The following is a 17,527-nucleotide window of genomic DNA, read 5'->3' on the forward strand; positions in this document are numbered from 1 at the left end:
GGCAGGTCTCTTTAAGCAGCCAAGTCCATTTCTACCAAAGGCTCTCATTTACTATACAGGAATCTCTGCTGCTGTTGGTGCCCCTTGGTTTATAACTTTAGTAGGAATACACTTCCAATTTTCTGAGCTTGCCAGCCTGTTTGCTTCAGTGGAGCTCTCTAGCAGCAGCACATCAGCCATGACAGCTTGTGTGACCTCGCGCCGTACTGAGCTGATGGGAAGTATCCTCCTGCTCACAGAGATCCAGGAAAGCGACACAGACCGTTGTGGATGTGTGAGCCCAAAGTTTTTTCCAGGTCACAAATAATACGGCTGCAGCTAATTGCTTAGTTAGGTGAAATTGCTGGCCTGATAATTACTATGATGTTTGGTCGACATTGAATGCAACAGGGGACAGTCTTCTTGTGAACAGTAAAAGATGTCACAACTGGAGGTGGAAGGAGTCAGGTGCCCAATGTTTTTCTGTATCCTTTTATTTTGTATAAAGGTATTTATTTACAAATCTTCAGCTGGAGAGACTGGAAAACTTCTGTGATAAGTTTTAAGTTTCCAGCTGTATGTTGAAAATTCCCTGTAGGCTGGCCATCTTTTTTTTTTTTTTCTTTCCTCCAGGGGCCTGGAGCATAATTCAAAGGTCCCTCAGCATGCTCAGATACTGCTCTCATTAGTGAGCCTTTATCAACAAAAATGCCATCCTGCAGTCAAGCAATGTCTTGATATACCCAAAGACTCTCTCTGCTGCAGGGCACGGAGATGGGTCAAGTTCACCTGCAGAGATATCCGAGAAACCCCCTCCATCAGATGTGCTTGCTACATACTGCTTTCTTTGTAGCATGTTTCTTTTCAGCAGAAGGTGTTCTTCTGTTGAGAAAACTGTTTTAAACGTCCACTGGTTCTATCACAGACACAGGTCCTTATATTAAAAAGCAGATTGCTTATATGAATACCTGTAGTCCTGACTCAAGAGAAACCTTTTTGCAGTTTACCCAAATATTCCCTGATTTTATGAAGTAGAAGAAGAATAGTTTCTCAATTGTTTGACTGAAACCGCTCTATAAAGTGGATATATTGTGTTAATGAGTTAGCAGTTTTTTCGTAAAGACAGGTCATCTCTAGTAATTCCAGACATCTGAATATAAATGTGAATGTGTTCCTCCTTCCTTTTTTTGTCAGATAATTAATCCTATCTTATCTATTTCAAATTCAACAGTATATTAACGTTCAATCCCTCCTTATGTTTCTCTATTATTTTGATGAATAGGGTGTATTCATTAGAAGATGAGATTCTTAGGTCCAAACACAGAGGCAAAAGATGCCTTCCTGCCTTTACTGCACAGAGCTGGATACTCAGCTGGGGTAAACTGGGTGCTCACAGTCTCTGTAGAAAAGGTAAGACAAGTAGAGCCACACCTGGCAATGGCAGGTAGAGCCCCACTCAGCCCTTGCCACCAGGCAGTGACATGCAGTACAAACATGTGCTGCTTTTGCTTATTAAATTCAAGCTGCAAGTACTGTAGTTGACTCAAGATGGGTAAGATGGTGATGTGACTGTGTCTCACTTGGATATTCCAACATGATTTTTGCCATTGTTGAGCTGTCTGCTCACATACTCATACCTGTTACAGCTGCAGTGGATGGTGAATGTTTAGCCAACTGAGATAATAAAAGGGAGTGATTTAAAATGGAAACACACACTTTACAGAAAAAGCTGCTTTAGAAACACATTTCTTCAGGATATGCTAAAAGTTGAATCTACAAAACCCCGTGAACTACCAGAGCAAAAAAGGTCCCTCTGAACAAATTAATTCCATGCCACAGTGTGTTTTCTCAAACAAAAAACCCAGGCTGAGCCTCTTGCAGATTAGCATCACTGTAGACGAGCCCATTCCCTAAATACAGCACTAAATTAATGAGAGGCTGCTCACTAGGGCTTGCAAGCCAGTGGCAGCAGTGTTCTAATTTAGCGGCGTGCTAGCCTCTGATCTTTCACAAATATGATTCTGCCCGTTGTTAAAATAGATGCACTTTCACAGGGTGATGCTAAACCTTCAGGAAGGAACCATTGCTTATTGGGAAGTTGGATGCATGCTGGATTTCCCCTCCAGTGGCTGAATGCAGCCTATCAGTTACTTTCTTCCTGAAGTAAGACAGAACTGTAGTTTGCTTGTTTTTATAACAGGAGTTTGTTCTTGCTGTCTAACCAGCCGTGAGCATTATGGAGCCATCAGTGTAAGTCACAAAAGCACAACCCTCTTGTTAAACCCCCTTGACCTGAAGTGTATTTGCATAAAAACTAGGAAAGCCTTACTGAAACATAATCCACATGTTCTGCTGTAATTTAAAATGCCACCATAGTTGTTAGTGTTTCTAGCAATTATAAAAGTTGAAATATTTGGTCATAAAATTTGCACTGTTCAGTATTAGCAATGCTAGTTCACTGTGAATTAGTTGAAATTTGCACACTTTCTTTGAAGGTAGTGTTTTGATCCAGAACTGAGTATCTCCAGTATTCAGACACTGTGAATTTGTCAAGGCTACGTTAATAAAAATTACAGATATTAGTGCCTCTTCTCTCTTTCTTTGTGGAGTCCCACTTTTCAGTGCCATTTGTGGAACGTTGGTAATAAGCAGTGTACAGGTGGGAAGGAATGAAAGACTTCCTACGAAGTCAGAAACTGTGCTGCTTCCCTCCAAGTTTCATAAACATGAATCCAAGGAGTAATACTTAGGTAAACCCAGTTTATAGCCTCCAACATGGTCATCTGTGAAATTCCACAGTAGCTGCATTGCATGGAGCTCTGGGATTACAGGATTGCAACCCTTTAGGATCATGAGAGTTGACACTAATCCATACATACCAAAATCCACTTTAGGTCTCAGAGTGAAAACAGATACCTCCCATCAATTCACCACAAATGAATTCACCACATCTACTGCTCAAAAAGGCTTTTTTTCTAAGGAGAACCAGGACACCTCTTTCATATTTAGGCAGAAAGAATTATTTTGCCTTGTTAGAGCTGGGAAAAAAACTCAGAAAGGGGCACAACTGAGATGTAAGCCAGTCTAGGTAAAAAAAGATGCATATCCTAGATAAAGGAAGCTCTTTCATTGTGGAAAGTGTAATGAAAAGGGCTTTCAAGAACCTGGACAGTTTGCATCCAAAGAGCCATTGTCACTTGCACTAGTTAATGATAATCTGAAGAGACAAGCTAATGCTATCCCATCAGTGGGATCCTTTCTTGATAGGAGTAAAATAGTAACACTTGGCCCAGCTGGAGAACCTCTTTCATGTCTCCCAACAATACTTCAACAGGCATTTCTTCCTGAACATCAGTATTCACCTTGCATTTTCAGGAACAGCTACGGATTGTTGTTACCACATTATCCTCTTGGTTGAAAAGAGGATGCTGACTGCTGCTGTTTGATAACACCTCTCGACTGTAGTATGTAAGGTGAATCCTGGAGGCTTAGTACTAATACATAGCTGTCACCTGGGAATCATTTGCCCTTCGGCAGTGCAAGGGCAGCTGGTCTTTTTCCCTCTCTCTTTTCACTGGAGGGAGAAAGTTTAGTGCAGTTTCCTAGTTGATTCAGGTCAGTTCCAGGATCAATAAGGCTTATTATTAGAATATCCAAGATCAATAGGGAGGGTTTATTTTAGAAGTGTTGTAGAAAAGGAAGCAATAAGAGTCAAAAGGCTGAGCACTGGGGTGGTTGGAAAGAAGACACAATGAGGGTGTTACTTACCCACTGATGTTGTTATGCAACATACTGGTGAATGGCATGGTGACTGTGCTTGTATTGCTCTCACAGCTTCTTTATTGACAGAGAGTGGGGCAGTAGGCTGGTACTTTTGGGGGAGGGCGGGGTGTTACGTAGTGTTGTGTGTAGCATGAGGGAAGTGTCGTGTGTGTCCCCCTCCTTGTGTCCCAAAAAAAGGTATGCAGTTGCTCTTCTTGGTGAGCACAGGGCTTCAGCAAGGAACAGCTTTCACTCTGATGGGGTTTTTTCTTCATCAAATTTCCTTCTGAGGAAAGAGACCCTTTATTTTTTTTTCCCCCATCGGCAATTAGCCACCGATGGACAGAGGCCTTCCTGGGCTTTTTGTTTGAGCCTGGTGAGATTCCACAACCAAGAGGCTCGGAGAGACACAAGCAAAATGAATTTACAGGGGTCGGAGGAAAGGAACTGAAACTCCTTGGAAAGGCCTTTCCTAATCGAACCGGTTTCCGGAGCTCGTTGCCACAAGAGGGTGCTTGCAGGCTCATCCCAGGCCCAGTCTCGTCGGTTTAAAATGTGCTGGGGCCTTTATAAAGTGCTGCTTATGGAAGAGATGGATTAGATACAATGATAGATTATGACAGAGTAGAAGGCTGTACATTTATCTTTTAGCCAGTGTTGAACTGAAAGTTACTGCTTACACAGATTTTTGTGAGCCTTTACCTTTGGAGAGGTCGCCTGAAAAAACCCTCTATGTATTCACCCTCCCTTTAGCCTCTTAAAACTGACCTAAGCTATGGTCATCCTGTCTCTGACAGAACATAACAGAAAGGAAAATATATCTATTAAACGGATGGAGAGGAGCTGAATCGTGTGCCTTAAGGCCAAAGGGAGTGCTTTTTGACAGAGTTATGTCAGTGCACAACATGCATTTCAAATGGCTTCTCAATGCACTACAAGGTAGGTTTTTAAAATGCTGCAAACTCTCCATTTTATCTTCAATGTGTGTGAAAATATGTATATTTAGAAACCAGCAGGCGAGTTAATGGCAGTATCGATCAGGCCCAGTGCTTGGAGTTCAGATCTGAACTGTTTTCTGAATGTTCCTAAAAGGTCTTATGTGGTGAGAGGGTGCACTGGGTACAAGTCCTGTCAGTCCCACCTGGCTTATGCTGCTAGGCAGCCCTCCTTTGACCATCGTTTTAACTCTTACAGGTTTTGCCTTTCTGAAAAATCCAAAAAAACCCAAATAACAAAATGCTTCAATCATATAATCGATTGGAAGACTATTGTTCTAACATTGGATTTTGAAGTAATCTGGCAATCAAGAGATTCTCCAAAAATGTTTTCCATGTAGTTATTTCCACAAAAGCTGTAGTCTGAGTCTAGTTACAAACTCATTTTCTCTCAGTGGTTTCCAACCCATGGTGGCTTCGTGCAGCAACTTCCCAGAGCAGCAGGAGCTCCCAGCCTTGAACATTCGCAGGGGGAAGCAGCCAACACTTTGCTGTTTTAAATCTGTCGCTCACTGGAAACACCCCTTCCAAGCAAAGCACCACCATGTGCTGTTTGTTAAAAGATCTGGAAATACATTATCACGGGATGGTTTGCAGCCCTTGGAAGCCTCATTGAACCTTGCATAGCTGTGAAAGGCAAAGAAAGGAAATTAAGATCAGCTCACTAGGGCAGGGTCCTGAGGTTGGTGGGTGTCTGTGATGTTGCCTCCCCCAGCTCTCTGCAGTCAATGGCTGGGGTTGTTACTGTTTAGAGCACCTTAAGGTGGGATCTGTGGTAGAAATCCCCTCTGGGTTTACACCAGCATCCCCTCCCCCCGTTAAAGTGCAGTGCATAATTTACCTTGTTTTCTGAAGTCACACCTCTTCTTTCTTAGAAATATCTATTCCCCTACTTTTAAGCAAGAGAAGAGCGACCTGCATGTAGCATAGATATCGAAAAACAGGCACAGCAGAGAGGAATGTATAAATTTGGCTGCCATGTATCATGTGTTATTACTGTCAACACTATCAAAACTTACCACTAACATTTGACAGTATTAGCACTGATTAGTATGTGCTATACAAACAGGAAAGCTAGGATTAGTAAGGCTGCATTATTTGTCAGGGATCATCACTATTTAGTAATTGTATCTAACATGACAGTCCAAATAAACTGAAAATGTGAAATTTAACCTGATAAAATTTGTGTTAATTTCCCTACTATCTTCCCACAGTATTTTTTGCCCTTTACAGACAGACACCCCATAAAGAGAACACAGAACCCTTCCCCAAAAATGCAATCCTGGGTTGATTTGCTATGTTATTGAATCTAATTTCTTTTTAATGTACGGATAATGATGTTAAACTCCACCATGTGACCCGACATTTCCTTTAAGTGTATTTTATTTTTATTAAACAGTAGCTCCTTACAGTTTCCTAACATCTTCCCTTTTCAAAATGACACCGTGTTTACTGGTGACCAGAGATCTCACACATACTGCAAAGCTTAAAACCATAAGCCCAGGCCTCCTGCAACTCCATCGACACAGTGTCCCTTAGCTCATTTTTGGGTTTTTTTTTTGGAGGGGCTGTTAACCACTGCTAGAAGTAATCCTGAGGGTCCTCTGCTTCTGGCCTCCTTCTGCAGTGAAAAGGATGGCTGAGAGGATGCGGTACAGAGAGGAACAAGCGACCCTTTGCTCCTGTGGTCGGGAGAGGAGGTGCCAGAGAGCGCTGGCTGTCAGTACAGCCTTCTGTACTTCAGCAGCCCCCCAGCCCTTTGGAGGTTTGGGAGAGGCTTGTTCAGGGTGAGACGTGGCAGCAGATGCTGTGGGTGAAGGAGCATGAGAGAGAGAGAGGTTGCTTTCTGCAGCTCCCCGAGGATCCCTGGAGGGGTGGGGTGCGGTGAAGCGCTCCTGAGCAACCGGGTGCTGTCTCACCTGGGGTTTGCCTCATGGGAAGGTGTGAACTCCCTGCAGGAGTGAGGAGAAAAAAGAGTGGTTGTTTTTGGTCTAATGGTCCAGTTTTTCTCCCATCAGGTTTCCCGTGGGGTCAATATACAATCATCTGCCTCTTCAATTGTCTTCTCCCCACATCGGCTTTGGCCGAGGGAGCCATGTCAAGAGGCTGCTAGGTGGCCAGTGTTGGGAGGAGACATCAGGCAGTGAGGGAGCTGAGGACACCATCAGATCAAGGGGTTTTGATTTCCCATTAAATTATTTGCTTTTATTATGTGTCTTGATATGAAAGAAAAATAAAAGAATAGAGAATGATTAATCCTTCATAAGCATATCTCCTTCTTGCCATTTGATAAATATATCCTGTATATCCCACCCACTGGAATATCTCTGGCTATGTGGCATGCGTTCATTTGCCTTGTGTGTCCCTAATGGCCCTTGGCAGTAGCTTCCTGAGGTTTCTGCCAGCTGTTTACATCACTAGTGATGCTGAAACCCATTCAGACAACGTACATGTTAGTAAATAAGGAAAGTCGTGCTAATTTTATTACCTTTTTTGTTGTTGTTGCGTGATTTATTACACAAGTGGCACTGATTTTCACTGTTGTGTAATGCAAGCTTTTGCAGGCATAGTAAAATGAACTTTCCTGGGACTATTTTTAGAGGTGATCATGGAGATTTGGATTAGAATGGATTAAGTAAGGCCTTCTGCAGAGATGATATATATACTAAGCTACACCTTTACTTAAAGGCATGTGGCCTGACTGATACAAGAGGCATTTACGAAATAAGTGAAGCAGAATGTATCCCACAAAATGAAGGGGAAAAATGGTGGGTTATCATCTGCATGTCCACAGAGTGGCCTGTGATTTTAGCCAGCAGAGTGCAGTTCGCACTGTGAAAGGAATCTGTGAGCACTCATAACGCTGTGAAGCGAAGGTGACAACTCTGTGCCATCATTATTCAGGCAGTGGAGGGGGCAGTGCCATTTAAGCTTGATTTTGGATACAAGATGGTGCTTCAGGCTACTGGGCTCCTCCGCAGAGAGGGCTGAGAGTTTTGCATGCTGTCCCTGCTCGAATACTCTTGCATTTGTCCGATCGCTTCTCCCAGCAGAGTCAGCATCTCCCCCCTCCAGGCACCTGGGGTTTTGTCCAAGCAACAGTCGGACAAAATTAATTTAAATGTTTTTGTTGCTTCCCCAATATGAGTGTGTGTGTGACTACGCTGTTGCTGCCCTTTCTCTAAAAGGTCAGTCTGAATTATCTTGCGCAGATAATATTAAAGCTTATGTGCTTGATGGGTTTCTGTAGCACATAAACACCACTTTTCATGGGACTGATGACCTGAATAATTACCTCATCTCAGTTGCAGTTGAACTAATCAGCTAAACCAATTATAGCATAAGCTCAAGCCATTTCTGAAAGTTTCTCGGGTTGCTTTGTGCAGGCTGGGAGGTTTTGTGCATTAAATGCAAATTATTATATAGCAGATAGTGGTGCTCCCTGCTACATTTTACTCTTCTGTAGCATGATGTAAATATAGAATCCCTGTTAGCCCAAGTTACACAGATTTGTAGAGTTTTTAGTGGAGATCAAAATTTCCCACAAATAATTTTAGGAGATTTATTTTTAAATACTTGACCTAGTTTTTTTTTTTTTTTTTGGTTTTGCTTTGTATGTGAGTTATGTTATAGTGAGTGACAGTTGTATATAGTTGTGTTATAATAGTGAGGTATAGATAACACAAAAGATTAAATATATGAATTATTATGTTAGTCATTCAACAAGAAAATGGTTAAAGACAACTTTGTATTCCTTTATGTTCTATTGCTCTTCCTCTGCTGTTACTCATACAATTGTTTGTGAAATATGCTTTTAAAGGAGACATCATTTTCATAATTGTCCCTGCATATGGTTATGGATTACAATGAATCATTATCTCCTTTAATTCAATTACATGCAGTTTTAATCGCTGCTGTTAAATCAACCTTTCAGAATTGTCATTAATACTTACAGATGCATGCAAAGCAAACTGGGCAGATGTTTATCACAGTGCTTATGAAAAGCAATGAGTAATGTCAATTCAGTCTTTTGCCAGACCCATTTTTGTCTGGGATAATAGGTGAAAAGCTATAATAAGTTCTTTTCATTCTCAGCACCTTGGTGGGAAATAAGTTGCCTGAAGAGATCTTTTAAGACGCTAAAATAATTGCATATGCTGTATGTGATTTGCTCTGCTGTTCAGCTTGAGTTCGTTATTGATCCTCTGGTATTTCTTGTGATCTCTATTATCTGTGATGATTTAGTGTACAAACAGCCTTACATCTGTAATTTTGTCATAACCTCTGATTTATAAAATTGTCTCCTGAGATATCCATGACCTCACTTAATCAGACATTGTTATGTCATTAGCCAGCACAGCTGAGCAAAGCAGAGTTTATTTTTATAGTGGCAGCACTATTCCAAGCTGAGATGAAATCAAAGGCATGTCAAGAAATATGTCTAAAAGGAATCAAAAGTTTCCCAAGACTATTTATTCTATTTCAAACACGCAAATTTCAAATTTATGCTTTTGTAGGGAATTTTAATACAATACTTGTAGTCAGATTACACAAGAGCACTATGAAACTCTTAATAATTTGTAAACACTGCTCAACGAAGGTGTTGCAACATCTCATTGACTTCAGGCAGTTCCGCTCCTGAAATGCCCATTCAAAGATTAAGGGATGAAATTAAGAAAATCAGTTACATTTTATTTAGACAGTTTCTTTAGAATATATGGAAAATAAGTAATTCATCCCAGACTGACTGTTTTGCCATGTATTCTAAATAAAGCATTGTTAATTTTGCTCTGTCACTGCAAAACAACAGGGAGTATTTCAAAACTGTGCTAGTTACATAAAAGCTGTGTATGTCATATACTGTAGAAAAGCTGTGGGGAAGCTCTGTGAAATGCCAGATATTCCACAGAGGAAAGACAGAGCCCTCAGCGCCTGGCAGCATTCCTTCTTGGAGGAAAAAACAAACCTAACCTGTTGCTGAGCTGAATTTCAACCCCCTCCCCCCATTATGTAGAAAAATCTACAGTAAATGTTGATGTAGTTGATATGATGGGTGACCCATGGTGTTTTGTTTGTCAAGCAGGCTCTGTGCGCGGTATGCAAGAAATGAAACAGCTTCTGTCACAAAACTCAGAGGACCCAGCAGCCCTGGTCCCTTGTAAAGAACAAATCCTTTTTCCTATAATCCAAAGGCACTGGGGCTGTTTCATGTTTGCAGTCTCTTCTGCACAGAGGATCAAAGCAGATTTTTTTTTGCCTGTTCTGTTTCATTGATCTGGGAGAATGATGGGCAGCAACCCTGGCTGCTGAACGGGAGAGAGCAGGTCTTAGCTAACCCAGCAGCCCTGGAAAAGTAGGGACACTGTGCCTGCATGCTGTAATGTATGTACAGTTGTGCGTACTTCTATCATCATTATTATTATTATCATTATTATGCTGTGTTAATTGGGACAGTTTGAGTTCTCACTGTGATTTAAAGTAAGTGGTGGCTGAGGATATATGAAAGGGAAGAGAGGAAAAGGGATATGGTTGAAGGAGAAAGGTTGAAGACTCAAGACGGGTACATGTATTTAAGGATTGTCAATCTGTCTTCTCCTAAAGTATTCACATATGGTGACTGTGCCTGAGAACTGATCTTAACTGACAAAATAATAGCAATATTCAATTTAATTTTTTCCCTACATACACTGACCACAATTGCACTGTGACCCTTTACTTGAGGACCAAAATAATTGATGCCTTGGTGGGACACTAATGACATGAAATGTCGTCATCTTTCTGAGGGTAACCGTGTGACTCATATTCAGAATTTTCAAGCTAAAATTAATTTACACTGTTTTTTTAAAAAAGCTTTAAGCACACAGCTGTATTTCCTGCAGACTCCTGCCATACAGGCTGCTGCTTTGCCAGTTGCTTCAGAAAGCAGTTTGCTGGAAACAGTTTTGTATCATCAGTTACATTTATCAATTGAGATTGTTGAAAGGGCTAGTAACATATTGTGGCTGTGGGTTACAGTATTTATAGGTACATGAAGTTAAAGAGTCTCAACTAATAACACACGGTGCAACTGACCGATGGTGTATCCTGGCGAATCCCCTTGTTCTGACTTCCAGCAAGGAGAACACGGGGCCAGAAATGGATGCAAAGAGACAAAAGCAGGGGAACCCACCCCTAGCCCCCAAACAAAAATCAACCTGAAACTACACATTAGCACATTATCATGGGATCACTGATCCAGGGATTGGGAAATAACTGATGAATCCAAGGGCTTATTGCAATTTTTATTCTAAAGCTGTAGCCTCCTGCACCTCATTTCGATGCCTGACATGTTCACAAGAGGAATGTGGTCCCTCAGCAAGAGGCCTGTCTCACCACCTCCCTAAGAGACGCGTAACCAGCGAGGGTGACCAGAGAGCCCTTGTATCAGCTTGACAGCCCTGAATGCCACTGGGACCTGCATGGCAGCTGAGCCACTTGTTTTTATGTCCTCATGCGACTGCGCATTTTGCTTCTCAGCCACAGAGTGCTGGGCAGGCTCCATCGGATACCAGCTTCTCACACTCTTACCTGAAACACCTCAGATTCATACAGCTGTCCTCCAAGAATGATTTTCCATGTTGCTGCATCATGTAATCCCACGGAAAGCTCCTACTCTCTGTTGCCTTTCCTTATCCCTAAGCAAGCAGTCTTTGATAGCATCGTTTGAAAATAAACTTTAGATGTTGATACCTAAGTAATCCTCCTGGTTTGTAAACTCAGAGCAGTGAATGAGATTGATTTTGGGATCGTTTGTGTTCCTATCTGCTGAAATCAGAGTGCCAGTGTGTATTGGATATGCCTTAAGCACCCTGTCTGATGGAGGTACCCACTAAAGTAGGACAAAAGCCCCTGAATACTGTCATGCAAAAGCCTCTCACAAAAAAGATTTAATGTTTGACATCTATTACTGTTCGTTTTACAGTTTGTTTTCCTTTTAAAGAGAGCAAAACCCCACTTTTTTTTAAAGAACTGGTAAATACTTTTAGTAAAAAAAAAAGTTCTCTTAAAATATATTGTGAAAATATCCTTCAGACTTGTAGTGAAACAGTTTTCCATTAGCAGTGAAAACTCCCCTAGGATATTCTTACAGGTTTTTGAAAATGCTGCCCTTCAGAAGCACCAAGTTTTTCAGTGAAGAATAGGATCTACCTTCTTATTGCCAAGAATTGTAGGTCTCCAACCGGTTCCACACTTAGTTTTCTGCTGTCATTAGTAACTGACATTTTTTTGAGTGCTTGGGTGGTGCTTTAAATCTTCAGAGCTTTTGGAACTGTAGAGATCTCTATCTTGAGCATCAGGTGAAAAATGAAATTATTAAAGAATTAAAATGGTGCTCAAGTCCTTACCAAGTGGACAGCAATACAATTCTTTTTAAAGCTAAGAATTACGGCATTGTAGTAAAACTTGGATTAATTTGAACAATCCCACCAGGAGAGTACCTACTTTTTAGTTACCTATTTCAGGTGACGTGTACTTAGATATCTCTGTGTGTGTGTGTGTGTGTGTGTGTGTGTGTGTGTGTGTGTGTATTTTTAAGCAGAATCCTCTGTACAATTTCAACAGAATGAAGTACTACAGGTGCTCTATAAGGAAATGGAGATGCTCTTTATAAAGCAGTGGCGGCTGTTGTTTCATACTGAGGACAAGAGTGAATAGAGACTGGAAGAAATCAGAGTAATAATTTTATCAAAAGATGTAGTTGAGAAATAGTGTACATATCTTGTGAGCATCCCAAAGATTTGGCATTGCCCCTGGTTCTTAATGAAGCTCTGTGCCACCTAAACCAATAGGGCTATCCAGAATAAGAAAGGTGGGACATTGAAATATTTAACTAACTAGTTCTAATGACAACAGATCAGCAACTGCAGCTGTTGTCATTAGGTGAATGGCTCTGTCTCAGTAGCATCCATGGGGAATTGAGAGAAAAAGAGTGTTTATGCAAAAGCAGCTTAGAAAAATGGTGAAGGAGTCAGGGTGGGCCATTCAGTTTTCATAACTGGGTTGTCCTTGCTGGTCTTCTGTGGTTATGAACTTGCAGCACGTCTGTGTGAGTGTGTTTTAGACAGGAAGGGTTACCAGAGAGGTTGATACTTGTGTCTCTGCCCTTATCTTTTCAATAGTCCGGTAGCAATGCTGAGCTCAGGATGACTGAATCATGAGCTGGCAGTGAAGAGGAAGCACGGGGAGAACTGCTTTATCTGCCCCTGCCCTCCTCTACACCAATCAGCCACGTGCAGATGGACACTGGGCTGCCCAAGTAATCCTGAACATCAGAGATAGTGTTTTTAATTCTAGTGGTCAAGAGAGCAGCCAGGATTAAGTACTGTAGTTCCATGTAATTAACGACAAGAGTATTTGTATGTATTTTAGGGAGGCTGTCAGTTTGCCTCTGTGGGAAACCCTAGCTGGGTACCAAGCTGAGTTACAAGGTTTACCTTCTGGCTTGGCTTCGTCCTGGAAGTTTTACAGCTTCCAGCTGTCATAAAGCACATTAAAAAGGAACTCTAGAAGCAATTTTATTTTATTTACGATTATAAAAGAGGTCTGGTTGTAATGGGAAACCTGAAGTATTTAAAGATAGCAACAGGCACTGTGAACACGACTCATGCCAACCACTTCCTCTTCAGAGAACAAGTAGCTGTTTTGCAGAGAATTAATATTCAGATCAGATCCAGTTCATCTTACCTGCTGGGTTCATTTTATTATATAATAAAATCTGATTTATTCTCATTTGGATCTAGATTATATAGTCGTATAAGCATAAGCCATTTATAAACAGTTACTTTCCAAGTAGCATAATATAGTATCTACTCTCTTAGGTATTTCTGAGGAATACCAAATGTTACTCGCCAGAGGGCAGAGATAAAAAGTGGTGGTTTGGATCTGAACGTTGTGCCTGGAGCTAATCACTAGTTATGCTGATATCTTCCCAGTTTTCATTCCAGGAGAAGAACAAAAAAGCAAAGACTGGTATGATTCCTCAGTGAAATTTTCTGAGTCTGGTAAACCTCACTCTCTTTATATTTTACTTACAGAATGGTCTTATCGTTGCCTGTTACCAAGGTTACGTGGATATTGTAATAGCCTTAGCACAATGCCCTCACCTTGATGTGAACTGGCAGGACAACGAAGGGAACACGGCTCTAATTACAGCTGCACAGGCAGGTAAGGCTCTTGGTTTCACCTCTTACATACAGGGTCTTAGAAGGAGTGTGAGTTGTGGCTGTTATTTTTACTATTTCTGTCAAAGCCCTAAAAGCATTTAGTCTGCATAAAATAATCCTGTCCGAGCCCACTCCCAAATAAGTTTGTCATGGTTGTCTTTGAGCTAATTAATCTACACTAATATTTATCCAATAGATCATGACAGGAAAAGCTATACATTTCTAGTAGGTGCCATTAACTATTTTCACTTAGAAATAATGAAAATCTTGCCCCAAGTGTGCAGTGCTGTACTAGTTTGCTTCATTAAGCTTCTTTTCCTGTGCTTGCCCTGGCAAGCAACCAGTGAGCACTGTGGTCACACAGTGTGCTCGTGGCACCCCTTCTCTCATGCTTGTTGCACCTACCTCAGTGAGTCTGTAGTAACTGCTGACTGTAGGGAAATGTATCAGCATTAAGAAATATCGTAGCTGTCAAGGCATTCTTCAACCACTCCAGAGTTAAAAGCAAAAAAACCCACCCCTATTTATATGGTCCCAGTAGGGTTTGGTGTTTGTCAATGCTGCTTTTATAGCAGACTGATTATACTGACGTGTTAATTGACCATGTTAATCCTGATGCAGAGCTGAGCGAGAGCAGAGTTTATCCCTGGGTTTTCTTTTATCCCACCCAGCGTGGTAATATTCAGTGAACAAGTGTAACAGATCACATAAATGTTAAGAGAGGCTCCCAAAAGAGTTACTAGTTTCATGTGTACTGTTAAAAAAGCAATCAGTCCATTATTTCTGTTAAAACTCTTAACACTGTGCTTGAACCTTAAAGGGAAGCTTAAAGTTTTCTCTTACAAGCTCAGCAAAATGCTGAAGCCTGTGAAATCAGGACAAAATTGGTCAAGGTGGCCATCCCTTTGTGGTCAAAAAGCTGTTCCATGGGCTCCCTGGCACTGCATCCATCTGTGGTTACCTTTGCATCCATCAGGTGTGTGCCTCACAGGCTGTCACTGTATGAGGAAGTGTGTACTTGGCCTTTACTGTGCCTTCTCTCTGATGAAGAACACGGGATGCTCGTGGGAGTTCATGGGATATAGTATTCCCTCCCAGACCCTGTCTGCTCTTCTCTGGGTGGAGGGAACAAGTTTCCATTGAGGGACATCAGTGGATATCCCATGTCCGCTTCAGCTGTGTCTGAAGATTGGAGCAGTTAGGTTTTGGTTTTAGTTGAGTGATATTGCCAATAGACATTTCAGATAATACTGAACTTTGCTTTGTGTTACACCAAAAAGCAAACTCTGCTAAAGAAGCCACAATGAGATAGGTCTGGAATACTGGAAGAAAGAACTGGGACCAGAGGTGCCACTTTCATAGCAAAGCCATGAGTATGGCGGCGTCCAGACGAAGGGGAGAAGTCTCCAGAACTGCCCTAATGTAAATTTGGACCATGGAAAAGTTTAACTTTAGCACTGATTCTTTCCTGACCTTTGTAACTCATAATAACAAGCTCAGAATTAATCCAGAGGGCTGACATTGACTTGACACTCTCTGCCAGTACTTGCTATCGATACCCAGAGCAACTGGAAATAACTGCAGTCAGCAGAAGGTTATACAGACTCCCTGCAGCTTGGATGCTTTCCCCTGCCTGTGATAATCCTGAGCTACTGTCTTGACACCAGTTATTTAATTCATTATCACAAGACACCTCTGTAGTGCAGATCACTGTGAGGTTACCAGTGCAACCAGAGGAGCTATGGGGCCATGTTTAATTATTGCTAAATGTGAAGTAGAACTGCTGAGCGGTGTATCGTAAAGAACTGCAAGCAAAGCTCCTGTGAGCTTCCCTTTAGTGGAGGGTTTATTTGTTTTTCTTCACCCTTTAACCAGGGGAATAAAAATATTGTTGCAAAATAAATGATTCCAGGAGATCCCTGTTATTTATACAGAAAGTATTGTTTTCCCTGTAGGTCATCTAATAGCAAACCCACATGATTGCATCCGATCCCGAGGTGATACTGGGAGGTTCCAGACAGCACAGCCCTATCTGTCCTGACTTGCTGACTGGGTGGGCCATCACCTACAGCCAGACCCTGGGGAGGAGCTGGAGGGGAAAATGACCCTTGAGGGGTCGTTGTGTGTTTCAGGGGCTGCCTCTGTCACCCTAGGGCCAGGTACTGAGGGAGATGACTTCTGCTGGAGGAGATTTCAGTCCACGCTCGCTCAATGCCATTTCACGACCACCCAGAAGTGACACTCAAATCTGATCATCAGCTTGATCTAAAGAGAGTTATTGTAAGGACTGGCTGGTCTCAGAAGAGAAGTCAGGTCCTCATGTTAATTGCTCTTGATAATTTAAGATCCTCACTTTAAGAGTATCTAAAGCTGAAGCTTTTCTGCATGGGCTGGCCTGAGAAAGTCGGGCTGGCCTGAGAAAGTCAGGCTGGAAGGATCAGTGAAAAGCAGCACTTTCTTAATAAGCTCATTAGCATAGGAAAATAAGTGCAAAATGCACAGCTCAGTGTTTAAATTTCAGGCTTGAAAATTCGTCTGTTTACTCTGCCCTCTCAATATTTCTTCCAGACCTGAGATCTCTTCTCAAAGGGATCTTGCCATCCCAAACTGTTAATTTGTTGCAGCCTGCAGCTGGTGGTGCCCAGAATTGGGGGGTGAGGCAAAATCATTAAGTGTCAGAATAAGGGCAAGGCAGGGAAAATGGGAGATCGATGCTCACAAGAGATTGAAATAACAAGAGGGAGGGAGGGAGGGAGGGAGGGAGGAAGGAGGGAAGGAAGGAAGGCAGGAAGGTTTCAAGGTAAGAGGGAGGAAAATTACTTTTTCCCATTCAGTTCTGCTGCTGCTGAGGACACAGTTACATCAGTGGCTGCCCATGGCGATTGGCATCACTGGTGGTCTGGCAGTCATATTTGCTCACACAGCATAGATGTTTATGTTACAGGGACCAGTCTGGGGGTAGGCTGTAGAGCTGGGAACACAAAATGCCAGGTTATCCCAATTTCTGCTTATTAAGGGAGAGAGACATGAGAACACAACCACCCAAAGCATCCAGAGGATGAAGGGTTCTGGGTGTTGTCAGTTCCCCCCACCCATCAGGAAGCATTCACCACCCACAGACCGAACCCAGGCTTTGTGTGGGTTCAACTTGGAACTGGGACACTGTATGACAGAGCATGTTCCTTACTATGCAGCCTACCCTTCTGCCTGCCTTACATAGATTATTAGGTAATATTGTCAGCATTATATGCATTTCCTCTGTGGCAGCAATTAAGTGAATTAAGCTAGTGCAGACATCTGTGCTGATCTCTAAATACAGCTCACAAGGCGAAGAAGTGTACCCTCAGCATGCCAGTTCTGGTAGAGGATAGATCTGGCTTACAAACACTAAGAGCCTGATGCAAATTCATTATGACCAAGCTGGCTGAGGCCAGGCTAATTTATTGTAGAGCTGCATCCACCTTTCATAGCAGACTTTAAATTGTGGAAGAGTCACCTGGTTTATGATTTAGATACACGCTTTCAGTTCACCCAGACGTGGGAGAACTGAAGCAAACTTCATGGCCTTAAATCAAAAGCACACGACAG

At 42.0% G+C, this 17,527-nt stretch overlaps 1 protein-coding gene across 1 annotated transcript in view; it reads left to right on the forward strand.

Annotated features, from left to right (window-relative positions):
• ANKRD33B (ankyrin repeat domain 33B) overlaps positions 1-17,527 on the forward strand; it is a gene marked incomplete at both ends in the record, with an annotated part of 40,183 nt that overhangs the window by 14,078 nt on the left and 8,578 nt on the right. Inside the window, one exon of the mRNA XM_084260012.1 lies at positions 13,811-13,940. Coding sequence (XP_084116138.1) covers positions 13,811-13,940 — 130 coding nt within the window. The remainder of the gene's footprint in view (positions 1-13,810; positions 13,941-17,527) is intronic.

Source organism: Gallinula chloropus, assembly GCF_964237585.1.
Source record: "Gallinula chloropus genome assembly, chromosome: 2".
Lineage (NCBI taxonomy): Eukaryota > Metazoa > Chordata > Aves > Gruiformes > Rallidae > Gallinula > Gallinula chloropus.